Here is a 13,143-nt window from a genome sequence, read left to right as displayed (position 1 = left end):
ATCGGCTGGACAAGTTGATTCCAGCTTGACCCTTCGGTTTTTCTTTAAAGTTCGCTGGCAAACCCACAGACCGTTTCTAAAGCCTTCCAAGTTAAATACGATACACCCGTTAAACGGTGAATTAGATTGGCGCTTTGTACACTTTTGACATTGGAATGTCGGCGTGGAAACAACTTAACAGAGGGTTACTCCTCTCAATTCAAAATTCCTACCGCATATTCACGTTGCTACGGAGTGCGTTTTGCATAAAACGTGCTCTATAGAATAGTGTTTAGTTTTGAGACTGCTGGGTCAAATAGCACTCTTAAGTAATGAAAACGGCAATTTGCCAAAGGAAAATTCGCGTCCGACGTGATGAAAGGGGCTTGTAATGGCTGGGAAATTAACTGAACCAAGATACTCTACTTGTAGGCCTACTACACTAAGATCTCCATTTTTTCATCACAAAATGGGGATGGCTCCAAAACATTTTAATCTCCAAAGTAATGTCAAATAAATCATAAATCTGCATCCCAAAATGCGGCATGCGGTTAAATTCAGACCGGTTTTTATCTTCGAAATATACCGCAGTCTACAGCTGAACAAAGAAAGCCCTATAACGGGTGCAACTATTTGCATAAGGCAAATGAGAAAACGTGTGTAGCGAAATTGGAGCAGGCAGGTATGTGGGTAGGTCAGTAATGCATACACACCGTCGGATTAAAACTCAGGGCTGGCTTCCTCGGGTTACACCAGCATTTACGCCATCTAGCGTCTCTGGTGACTGTAGTGAAGCTCGCCACCCAGCCTGTGCGTATATGTGCTCTGCGATCATGTAAACACACCGCTCCCCGCCGTTTTCCAACAGCTGAACGAACGCAATGAGCAACACTTTTTACTTGTCAGTAAAATGGAAAGGCAGGGTGGTCAAGGGGAGCAAATGGCTAACATTTTAGGAAGGTGGCTATGGTTCATCCAACCAGGATTTACGGTTTCTGAACTGACTCTGCTGTACCACCACCGACCAAGTTTCCCCGTCTCCCTCCCGGAGCCCTGGCTAATCAACTCCAGGTCCTGGGGGCCGCAGCGTATGAGCTTACTGTCTGAACCAGTACTGGCAGCAGGTACAATAACTAGTGAAATCAGGGGGTGTAGTGCATGGCTGGAGCAAATACCAGCAGACACTGCAGCTCCCAGGACCAGGAGTATCCCTGCACGAAGGGCAACTCGCAACATGCATTTTGTACCCTGAATAAAATTAAACCGACAATGAATATACAACCGTCCACATTTGTACATAAATTAAGCCTGTTCAATAAAAACAAAAACACAAAACCATGGTCATTAAGTTTTTGTTTATTATTCTAATGAACAGTTACAAACAGGAGGCTGATGAACAGTTTCGAATGCAGCTAGTGACCCTGGCAAATGGCAAACCTGGGCTCTGGGAGCTACACACAGCTTAACCCCTCTGCAAAGCCACCCTCGAAACCGGACAGGAACTCAGTGCTGGAAAGCGACCGCGAGCAAGAGCGCGGTGTGGCAGCCGCTTCTGGCCTCCTCAGCAGGGCGATGTGGGAGAGGGCCGCCACTCGGCCCTGCTTTAAGGGTTTTATATTATATACTCGTTAGTTTGACCCTGAAACAGTGGCCCCTAGGGCCCTTCCGCCGACGTCGCTGGGTCGTGCGAGCGCCTTCTCTCACGTGGCGTTGGTCGTCATGGCGAAGTCGTTTGCCGAGGTGTCGTCTGCGGCCCCTCCCTCTGGGGTGGTCTCCACGGCAACCTAAGGGCAGCAAGCGGTCAGTCGGGTGAGACCGTGGGGCCTTCCCTAACCGGACAAACCAATAAAGGCAATCTGACCCTTGTGGTGGGGCCCCTGAGCAGCATAAAAACCATCAGGATGTTCACCTCACCATCAACAAGAATAAAACTGGCAGAAACAGCAGGGTCTTCACTGAAACGCTAATCCGGGAATGCATTAGAGCCCGAACCAAAGGAGAAACAGATAATCGCCTTTTGTGTGTCAGTGAAATGCACAGGGGCGTTTTACACCCTACAAGGCCACACAGAGGTACACGAGATCCGGTGACAATAGTGAAGTGGTCACTGACTCTCCTGTAGTACTGTGTGGCCTGTAAGGTGTAAAATAGTCAGAGTGCAGGCAGCATAGTGAAAACTTGCTGAACACAACTGCAAATTACAAATCACAGAAAAAGCAAGTTAAGCAAGTGCAGAAAAACACCGCACGGGCGGCCGCTGCAGGAGGGGGCGTGGCTGGGGCGCACCTGGTCCTCCCCCGCGGGGGCGGGCCCTCGCTCATTGAGCTCCAGCTCGGCCGGCCCCGCGCCCGTCAGGAGGTCCATGGGGCCCTCGGCGATCTCGCGGATGCTCTGGTCCTCCAGCGCCAGCGCCGTGTCGAACAGCAGCGGCGAGGGGGGGCACTGCAGGCCGTCCCCAACCACGTCCAGGTCCTGCGCCCGGGGAGAGAGTGAGCCTCACGCCGAGTAGCACACACCAGAGGGGGCGGTACAGGGGGCGGTACAGGGGGGCGGTACTGGGGGGCGGTACAGGGGGGCGGTACTGGGGGGCGGTACAGGGGGCGGTACAGGGGGGCGGTACAGGGGGGCGGTACAGGGGGGCGGTACAGGGGGGCGGTACAGGGGGCAGTACAGGGGCAAGGGGGTGGTACAGGGGGGCGGTACAGGGGGGCGGTACAGGGGGGCGGTACAGGGGGGCGGTACAGGGGCAAGGGGGTGGTACAGGGGGGCGGTACAGGGGGGCGGTACAGGGGGGCGGTACAGGGGGGCGGTACAGGGGGGCGGTACAGGGGGGCGGTACAGGGGCAAGGGGGTGGTACAGGAGCACGGGGGCAGTACAGGGGCAAGGGGGCGGTACAGGGGGGCAGTACAGGGGCACGGGGGCAAGGGGGCGGTACAGGGGGGCAGTACAGGGGCACGGGGGCGGTACAGGGGCGGACCAGGGGGCGGTACAGGGGGCGGTACAGGGGGGGAGGACAGGGGCACGGGGGCTGTACAGGGGCACGGGGGCTGTACAGGGGCACGGGGGCTGTACAGGGGCACGGGGGCTGTACAGGGGCACGGGGGCGGTACAGGGGCACTGGGGCGGTACAGGGGCACGGGGGCGGTACAGGGGCACGGGGGCGGTACAGGGGCAAGGGGGCGGTACAGGGGCAAGGGGGCGGTACAGGGGGCGGTACAGGGGCAAGGGGGCGGTACAGGGGCACGGGGGCGGTACAGGGGGGCAGTACAGGGGCAAGGGGGCGGTACAGGGGGCGGTACAGGGGCACGGGGGCGGTACGTACATCGCTGAACTCCAGGGGCAGGTTCTCGGTGGGCTGCAGCTCCGCGGCGCTCAGGTACATCTCGCTGGGGGCCGGGCCCAGCTCCGGGGGCACCAGGGGCCCCTGCTCGGGCTGGTACAGCGGGGGCGGCAGGGACAGGTGCAGGGGGCAGCGGGGCTCCTCAGACTGCCCCAGGTGAACAGGACGGTCACAGGGCCCGTCCTTCAGCCCCGGACACATCTTAAACAGCACCTGCCCGCTGTCCTGATAGATGTCTGCAGCAGGCCGTCGCTAAGGAAACCAGCCCCAGCCAATCCGGGAGGGCCTCTCTCTTAGGTCAACGGACACCATGACGATGCTGTGGGGGGCTGTTGTGGACCAGCATTTGGCACCTTTTTAAACTGACAACACGGCGTCTTTTTACATTCACACGCGTCTCTATCCAGACTGTATCGATACACGATTCCACCTGGCATTAATACGCGTTTCCATCCAAACTGTATTGAGATGCGATTTAAATTTACACCTGCCATTAAAACATGAGAATGAGCAAACCAAAAGACAAGTTTACTTGTAATTGTTCAGAGAAAATCCTCCCACACCTAGAACACTGGAGAATAAAGAGTCTCGACTGTAACGGCGACACACTATATTATTAGTCACAGGTCTTATGAAGGTGCCAAATGGCCCTTATTTTTATTTATGCTTTTACAATGTTTATACTGCAATACCATGTTCACGCTCTTGTCCACTTGCAGCAATTCCGCCAGCTCTCCCCATTAGACAACACCCGTGTGGCCACTGAAAACGTTTCAAGCGTCTTGCCAGATTGCCGTTGCGCGTCGTCGACCGATCAAGAGAAATACAAGCCGCACGCTAGCTTCAGCGGTGAGAGGAGGGGGGAGACAGCCATGAAATGAAGAGGGGGCCGCTTTTCAGGGGGCGGCAGAAGCCCAGAGAGGACAGGTGAGGTAGGGTGGCGGCGCAAATCAGGGAAAAAGGAGGGAAACTCAGGATGAAAGGAAACAGGGTTCCATTTTGTTTTTTTAAGCAGCTGTCCCTTCCAACTGAATTGGGTATCCCCTTGGGAGGATGCGGGGGAGAACCAACAGACCATGGGAAGGTCTTCATTTCTGCCTCTGTTTAAAACCAACAGCTACTGCAAGCTGCCAGACTCCATACAGGGCTACGGGGTGAAGCATATGAAGGGGTGAAACGGAGAAAGGAGAGGAGGCAGATAAGAGCGTCTTAGAGTAAAAGAACCCTATCAGTCCCAAGACCTTTTTGGTTGACATTTTCAACCAATCAAAATGGCTGCTATACTATTCTTTTGAGCCCATATTAAAACCCTCCTGAATTGTCAACTTCCCTAACAAAAGCCAAAATCCCTTGGGAATCCGTGCAGTGCGTAATTCAGTGTGGGCTGTAGGATACAGGAGACGCAGTGTGTAATTCAGACAGTGTGGGCTGTAGGATACGGGAGACACAGTGTGTAATTCAGACAGTGTGGGCTGTAGGATACGGGAGACACAGTGTGTAATTCAGTGTGGGCTGTAGGATACGGGAGACACAGTGTGTAATTCAGTGTGGGCTGTAGGATACGGGAGACGCAGTGTGTAATTCAGACAGTGAGGGCTGTAGGATACGGGAGACACAGTGTGTAATTCAGTGTGGGCTGTAGGATACGGGAGACGCAGTGTGTAATTCAGACAGTGAGGGCTGTAGGATACGGGAGACACAGTGTGTAATTCAGTGTGGGCTGTAGGATACGGGAGACGCAGTGTGTAATTCAGTGTGGGCTGTAGGATACGGGAGACGCAGTGTGTAATTCAGTGTGGGCTGTAGGATACGGGAGACGCAGTGTGTAATTCAGACAGTGTGGGCTGTAGGATACGGGAGACGCAGTGTGTAATTCAGTGTGGGCTGTAGGATACGGGAGACGCAGTGTGTAATTCAGTGTGGGCTGTAGGATACGGGAGACGCAGTGCGTAATTCAGACAGTGAGGGCTGTAGGATACGGGAGACGCAGTGCGTAATTCAGACAGTGCGGGCTGTAGGATACGGGAGACGCAGTGTGTAATTCAGTGTGGGCTGTAGGATACGGGAGACGCAGTGTGTAATTCAGTGTGGGCTGTAGGATACGGGAGACACAGTGTGTAATTCAGTGTGGGCTGTAGGATACGGGAGACGCAGTGTGTAATTCAGTGTGGGCTGTAGGATACGGGAGACGCAGTGCGTAATTCAGACAGTGAGGGCTGTAGGATACGGGAGACACAGTGTGTAATTCAGTGTGGGCTGTAGGATACGGGAGACGCAGTGCGTAATTCAGACAGTGAGGGCTGTAGGATACGGGAGACGCAGTGTGTAATTCAGACAGTGAGGGCTGTAGGATACGGGAGACGCAGTGTGTAATTCAGACAGTGAGGGCTGTAGGATACGGGAGACGCAGTGCCGGGTCATTGGGAGGCTCTGATTGGAGCAGCGAAGCCCTTCCACGAAGGAGATGCACTTCTGACTGGAGCGTGCGGAGTGGGCCTGGAGAACACAGACAGACACACACACACAGACACACACACAGACACACACACAGACACACACACAGACACACACACAGACACACACACACACACACACACACACCAAATCAGACGGTCAATACTCCCCCCTTCATCAACATTAAAGACAATACAATAATATTAATAACCAAGGTGCTGACATATTAATACACCAATGTATTTAGATGTGAAGTAAACGTGACCATTTAAGCTGAACCTAAAGAGACCTGGGCGGTGTACTACCAAGTGAGATACTGAGGCAACTTGAGCTCGAGCCCTGGGTCTCCCGTACTAAAAAGCGGAGTTACTTTAACTCTGGGTATATGGCCAGGGCAACGTAAGCCGCAGGGCTGACCAGGTCCAGGGCAGGTTATGCTCAGGCGGTCAGCTTGGCCCTTTGGCCAATCAACTCCTTGGAAATGGCGGCTTCTCCAGGACACTCCCGTAGAGCTCGGGGGAGTTTTCTCTGGGCGGAGACCAAATTAATCAGCTGGCTTTCTCAGTGGTTACGTTATACGGAAAATGTAAGCTAGATCCTCAAGGGAGACAATACAGCAGCCAACATAAGGCAGGGCTCTTTATCCCTGCACGTCAACATCCCTTGAGTAGAGGGTAAGGGTGAGCAGTGAGCAGTGACAGTGTGGTGCCACTAGAGGGCAGGCAGAGCAGTGACAGTGTGGTGCCACTAGAGGGCGGGCAGAGCAGTGACAGTGTGGTGCCACTAGAGGGCGGGCAGAGCAGTGACAGTGTGGTGCCACTAGAGGGCGGGCAGAGCAGTGACAGTGTGGTGCCACTAGAGGGCGGGCAGAGCAGTGACAGTGTGGTGCCACTAGAGGGCGGGCAGAGCAGTGACAGTGTGGTGCCACTAGAGGGCAGGCAGCGCAGTGACAGTGTGGTGCCACTAGAGGGCGAGCAGCGCAGTGACAGTGTGGTGCCACTAGAGGGCAGGCAGAGCAGTGACAGTGTGGTGCCACTAGAGGGCGGGCAGCGCAGTGACAGTGTGGTGCCACTAGAGGGCAGGCAGAGCAGTGACAGTGTGGTGCCACTAGAGGGCGGCAGCATGTGTGCACAGTGGTAAGGGCACCTGCAGAGTGGCTCCCTCGGTAGTGGCTAGCCGGCGTTGGCGGAGTTGGCGGTGCAGGAGCGCCTCCACGCCGTATCGCCTGCGGTAACGGCGCAGGGCCTTCAGCTTCCGCAGGTTCTCCCGCTCCTTCATGGACACGCCCTCCGGCCCTGTGAGCAGGCTGCTCCCTGTAACACACACACACACTGTAACACACGCCCTCCACTGCTCCCTGTAACACACACACACTAACACACGCCCTCCAGTGCTCCCTGTAACACACACACACACACTGTAACACACGCCCTCCACTGCTCCCTGTAACACACACACACACACACACACACTGTAACACACGCCCTCCAGTACTCCCTGTAACACACACACACACACTGTAACACACGCCCTCCAGTACTCCCTGTAACACACACACACACACACACACACACACACAGCTCTAACTGAACTCACCGATGGTGTCGTGCTCCACTTTACGGCTGTGTAGATAGCGGCGTTTCTTCTCCTTCAGCAGGTGCTGTAGGCGCTTGAACTGGTCGATGTAGAGCGACTGGAGACGGATCAGCTTCTCTCGTGTGATCAGGGCCACTTCCTCCGCTGTGTACACTCCTGCGTGTCTGCAACACACACCAAGAGTCACACACACTCCTGCGTGTCTGCAACACACCATTCCTGCGTGTGCGCAACACACACACACACACACACACACACACACACACATAACCATGGGGGGTGGAGGAATGACATTCACTCCACCTTCACTAAATTGCGGCATCACTGATTGGTTAAAACGTAAACACCACATACACACACTATGTTTATAGAGTGAGGACAATGTGACACGTCTCAAAACTAAGTGAATTGAATTGATCTGGTTTGTGTGTGAACGCATTGAGGAGCGGATGATTCTGAATGCAGTGGAAGGGCCTTACTTTAGGGGGTCCTCGTGGTCGCTGTCGATGCTGTCGGCCTCGCTGTCGGGGTCCCCCTTCCAGGTCTGGTCCAGCAACACCGAGTCCTGCTCCTCCTCACTCCAACTGTCCTCGTCTGAACAAACCGTTCACACAGACCGCGTCAGCCACAATCAAACTTTATATTGTGTATTGCAGAATCACCTCTCCCATCTTGGGGAGCGCACCCTCCCCCCCCAGGGCTCAGTGGCCCCCCCTCCCCCCCCAGGGCTCAGTGGCCCCCCCTCCCCCCCCAGGGCTCAGTGGGCTCAGTGGCCCCCCCTCCCCCCCCAGGGCTCAGTGGCCCCCTTGCTCACCCAGCATCCGGCTGGCCTCGCTGCGGCCCCCGTCCGAGCCGGGGGCCCCGCTCAGCTGGGACAGGAGGACCTCCGGGGAGGGGCCGGACGACACCTTCCTCATCTGGGCCTGGAAGGACAGGGCGTTCCGGCGGGCGTGCTCGGTGCAGAACGTCACCCTGGGACACCCCGAAAACCCCAAACCCCGCGGTCAGTCCCAGCACTTCCACCCGCCACATTACTGACTTACTCCTTCAGGGCCAGGTCACTCAGCACAAACACAAAGGAGAAATTGCGTACAGAAGTATTTTTTCACACAGCGAATTGCCAGTATATGTAGTGGAGGCAGAAAGACAGGGTGTTTTCAAGACCAGGCTTGATACGGTGTTAGATACCATTTAGTTTTTAGGCAAACTAGGCAGTACGTACACTTAGGATTTAAAAATGTTATTAGATGTTATGTTATTAGACATTTGGTAGGTGCTCTTATCCAGAGCAATGTGCCAAACATAACCAGGGACAAGTGTGCTGAAAAGCCTAGAGGGAAACATGGTTCCAGGTGCTCGGGTGAACACGCAGACAGAAGTCCGAGCTGCACTCAGCTGGAAGAAGGCTGTGGAGCGCGTGGCTGTTGGGAGTTGTAGTCCAAGGACATTTCATTACCTGGTAGATCCTTTTATCCAAAAATACCTCCCCTTGGAAACAGCCCCTTCTAATATTGCAGACAAACCACGATAACAACAGTAACTACACGGCCCAGAGAAGATTGCGTTCAGGTCTGCATGCTGTAGACCAGAGGTCTCAAACTCGTTGAGGGTTCCATGCCAATTCATGTTGCCTTAATTACTACAATTACCCATTCAGCCATTTGCATTTAACTGCATTAAAGCACAAAATCGAGGCAATAGAAGTTAGACAACAAAAATAACACATTTCACTTATATACATTACGTGCAAACCTACAGCCCAAATTCAGAACATATTTGAATGATATAAGCAAGATCGGATGCTGGAATAAAATGTAGCATACACACAGCCCTCCATGACACTTTCAGACCACTGCCGCAGACCAACTGCAGGACTACAGAACTACAACGTTAAGCCATATGTAGGGGGCTGAGACGATAATACAGGCCTGTGAGTGCGTACAAGTGTGTGCGCACACGTGTGTATGTGCGCATGTGAGCGCATATGTGCACCTGTGTGTGTGTGTGTGTGTGTGTGTGTGTGTGTGTGTGTGTGTGTGTGTGTGCGCGCATGTGTGTGTGTGTGTGTGTGCGCATATGTGTGTGTGTGTGTGTGCGCGCATGTGCGTGCTCACCCATCTTTTTTCTCAGGCTTGGGCGCAGCGCTGGGGCAGCGCTTGCCATTCTTGTTGGAGACGTAGCTGCACTGCCTGTAGGGGGCGCTCTTGTCCTCCAGCACGTGCTTGATGCAGAACTCCAGGCCCTCCAAGCGGGGCTGGGAGCAGGGCCTCTGGGAGAAGGAGCAGGCCTGGGTCTCCTGGGGCCGGGCAGGAGGGGCCACTCGCCCCCGGCTCGACGGCAAGACGTGGATCCTGATCCTGTTCATCTCTGTCAGGAAACAACTCATTCAATTAGACACAGCAACACATGAGTCCTGTTCATCTCAGGAGTCTGTCAGGAAACACAACTCATATATACATATATACACACATGCATGCACTCACACACACACCGGTGTTGGTGTAGCTCTCTACAGTGTGGTAAAGGAAGCCTCAGTGCAGCCATCTATAATATTCCGATATGCAGTAGACGTTAAGTGTGAATGGCCCCTTGGCCAGGTTCATGATGTTTGAGTGGTGGTCACATGCAGACAGAAATTTGTGGCAGCAGGAATTGCATCTTGGGTTTATAGTGTTAATAATCTTACTTTGTAATCTTTAAACGGAATTCTTATTTGAATTGCGTAAACCGAATATAAACTTCACTGCATGAAACTGAATGTTCCCTTTCCACTTGCCGCACTTACTGAAAATACAATTCTACATCCAAAACAAATTAAATAAAACACCGCATATGGTTGCCTTGTCAGAAAGTCTCCCTCCATCATTAAACAGGCAAAAACGTAGATTGGTGTATGACGTACTTTCCGTGGGAAAAGTTGACAACGAAATTTACAGAAAAACAATTACCTTTGTGACTGGAATTACGATTCGTAACAGTAACGCTGCGTGGCTTTAAATGCACAAACGTTTGGGTCCGTGATTGGCCGCTAAGAACAATGCCAGCAGAACTGACCCGGATATCTCGAAATCTTAAGAGTATATAATATATAGACAGAGACGCCAATAGAAACAAATGGGGGGAAAATTCCGCCACATAAGTCAGCACCTGGGCTCATGCTCATTTGTGTCCTTGGTCACATGCACATCGAAGAAAACGCAGGGTAACGCAAATTACGTGCGTCGGCGGATGAACCAATGAAAAACGCTTGCCCTGTTGCCAAAAAAGGGCGCGGCGGTTTTGGAAAAATGTATCTCTATCTTTGACTGTGCTAGAGATAAAGATAAAATAAATCGGACCTCGGAAAAAAATTATGAAAAATCACTTTAATTTGCTGATAAACATGAATGGAGTCCAATGGGAAAATCTGGTTTTGAAGAAAAAAAAATTGGTACCACTAGGGGGCGAGTTCATATCAATTTGCGAAATTAATAGCTCGAAATGCCCAAAAAGTGCAACGACGGCCATCTTGACAAAATATAGTTGGCCAAATGTGGCTTCAAAGAGCAGCTACCATGCTAGGCAGTCCAATGCCTCTTAATTAGTCGAGCCTGTTGTACACAAAACAAGGCAATCTCGTGTAACACCAAGTGATTTCTTCAACAAGTCAAAGTAAATTCACGGTGGTTGCAAGTTCGCGGTCAGATATTTTAGCTCTCTTGACCGCGGTTATGTTAAGGTTGCGTCCAAAAACACATCCAACTGCAACCTTTCAGAGATCAACCGGCCACTACGTAGGTGATGGCTTGTTGCCTCTCATTTCCATCGCTAAACATCCCCTAGATTTTTCACTTCAGAGAAAGAAAATCTATCCCATTTCCTTTAACCGTTTCCATTTGTATTGTGAAAACAGGGGCAATTCCGCGTGCGCCTTATTTGGCGTAAACAACCCGCCTCCTCTACGTAGCGTCAGCCATCTTTTAGCCTACTGGCTAGCGCATAGCTAAAATAACTAGCACAGACCGACTCAGAAGAAACAGTTGTTAGGGTCTCCAAAACGAAGCACGCCGGCACAAAAACATCGAGTTATAAGTCAGTACCTGTTATGATCAAAAGACGGTAGAAAACAACGGAATGATTACTATTATGGCCCACCAAGGCATCGCCGTCTTAATTTGAGGTCTTACCTGTAAGCCCTTCCTTCGCTTTGCAATTCTGTTCTGTTTCTCCCGTTCCCTTCCCGCTCGGATCACGCTGTGATTGGTGCAGAACAACTGTTGTGGGCATACGTCATAGGTCTGCGCAGCTGTCCGTCAATCGTAGACCCTACTGCAATTTGCTTACACACGTGCCAGTTATCGAGAGATCAAAAACCCTTGCCTTGAAGCGGACAGTTGGCGCCCAGTGGTACAACGAGGTTCTTCAATCAACATAAATAAAAACGATGGATTGTCAATCCAGCCAGAGTGTATTCTATAATATTGCCCGTAGAACAGGAATTTAAAAGACAGATTGCACAGAATTCAAATAGTAATGCTTATTTTATGTTGTAAATATTTAATGCTATACATAATTGGCCGGTTTCACAGACAGTTTAAGCTTAGTCTTGGACTAAATTGAGTCTTGTATGGAGATTTTCCATTGAAAATGAATTTACGCTAGGACTAGGCTTAATCCATGGCCCTATGAGTCAGTGTGGGACCACTCGAGCTGTGTACAACCCTAGAAATATGGCATGGGAAATAATTTATATTATAACTCATAAGTAAGTGTAGTTACTAATATTCTGGCTAGAAACCATATATGGGTTTGGACTTCTGGACTTCAAGTTATATGGAGAAATTAATTAATTCATTCATTCATTATCCTAACCTGCTTATCCTGAACAGGGTCGCAGGGGGGCTGGAGCCTATCCGAGCATACATCGGGCGAAAGGCAGGAATACACCCAGGACAGGTCGCCAGTCCATCGCAGGGCACACGCACCATTCACTCACACACTCATAACTATGGGCAATTTAGACTCTCCAATCAGCCTAACCTGCATGTCTTTGGACAATGGGAGGAAACCGGAGTACCCGGAGGAAACCCACGCAGACTCGGGGAGAACATGCAAACTCCGCACAGAGAGGCCCCGGCCCCAGGACCTCAGGACCTCCTTGCTGTGAGGCGGCAGTGCTACCCACTGCACCATCCGTGCCGCCTATATGGAGAAATTAAGTGCCATAATTTGTCATCTTGGCCGACTCTTTGTTTGAAAAATGCACATTGGCTCCAGTATCTCAGCCCTTCATTGTATCTTCATTACTTTTACTGCATATTAGTTTCAAGTTAGTAATAGAGGTCTGCTTATTTAAATAATTGAAAGTATTAAGAAAAATTAAGACGCTCATCCCTGAAATATGAACTTACTGAGCACTTTATTAGCAACACCTGTACACCTACTTATTTGTGCCATTATCTAATCAGCCAATCTTGTGGCAGCTGTGCAATGCATGAAATAATGCAGATATAGGTCAGGAGCTTGTCAGACCATGAGCCATCAGAATGGGGAAAAATGTGATCTGTGGCCCGGTAATACCAATCAAACACTGCTTGAATGCCACAGCCCATTTGAGTATTGTTGCGGACCATGTGCATCCCTTCATGGCAACAATGTACCCATCTTCTATTGGCTACTTCCAGCATGATAATGTCACAAAGGAAAAGTAGTCTCAAACTGGTTTCATGAACGTGACAATGAGGTCAATGTTCCTCGGTGGCCTTCCCAGAAACCTAATCTGAATCCAATAGAA

General features: G+C 51.6%; 1 protein-coding gene and 1 non-coding gene across 4 annotated transcripts; both read right to left on the bottom strand.

Annotated features, from left to right (window-relative positions):
* Positions 1-1,317: 1,317 nt before the first annotated feature.
* Positions 1,318-11,692, bottom strand: kansl2 (KAT8 regulatory NSL complex subunit 2). 3 transcript variants are annotated; one of them, XM_061257750.1, is made up of 10 exons: positions 11,537-11,692; positions 9,485-9,737; positions 8,185-8,342; positions 7,850-7,964; positions 7,371-7,534; positions 6,921-7,087; positions 5,720-5,816; positions 3,303-3,556; positions 2,266-2,451; positions 1,318-1,763 (listed from the first exon to the last, which is right to left on the bottom strand). In XM_061257750.1, exons 1-10 carry the CDS (start codon positions 11,634-11,636, stop codon positions 1,680-1,682), a joined length of 1,578 nt encoding a protein of 525 aa, XP_061113734.1. In that variant the 5' UTR covers positions 11,637-11,692; the 3' UTR covers positions 1,318-1,679. The 3 variants fall into 3 exon arrangements, with proteins under 3 accessions (XP_061113734.1, XP_061113735.1, XP_061113736.1); XM_061257751.1 differs by having other exon boundaries at positions 11,450-11,581; XM_061257752.1 differs by lacking the exon at positions 2,266-2,451.
* LOC133139758 (small nucleolar RNA SNORA2/SNORA34 family) lies at positions 4,334-4,471 on the bottom strand. Its single transcript, XR_009709920.1, has one exon. It is a non-coding gene; the product is annotated as a small nucleolar RNA SNORA2/SNORA34 family (small nucleolar RNA).
* Positions 11,693-13,143: the final 1,451 nt, after the last annotated feature.

The sequence above is a fragment of the Conger conger genome, chromosome 10 (genome assembly GCF_963514075.1).
Source record: "Conger conger chromosome 10, fConCon1.1, whole genome shotgun sequence".
In the NCBI taxonomy this organism is placed as follows: Eukaryota; Metazoa; Chordata; class Actinopteri; order Anguilliformes; family Congridae; genus Conger; species Conger conger.
The sequence above is the reverse complement of the archived record's forward strand: the minus strand, read 5'-3'. Positions and strand labels throughout refer to the sequence as shown.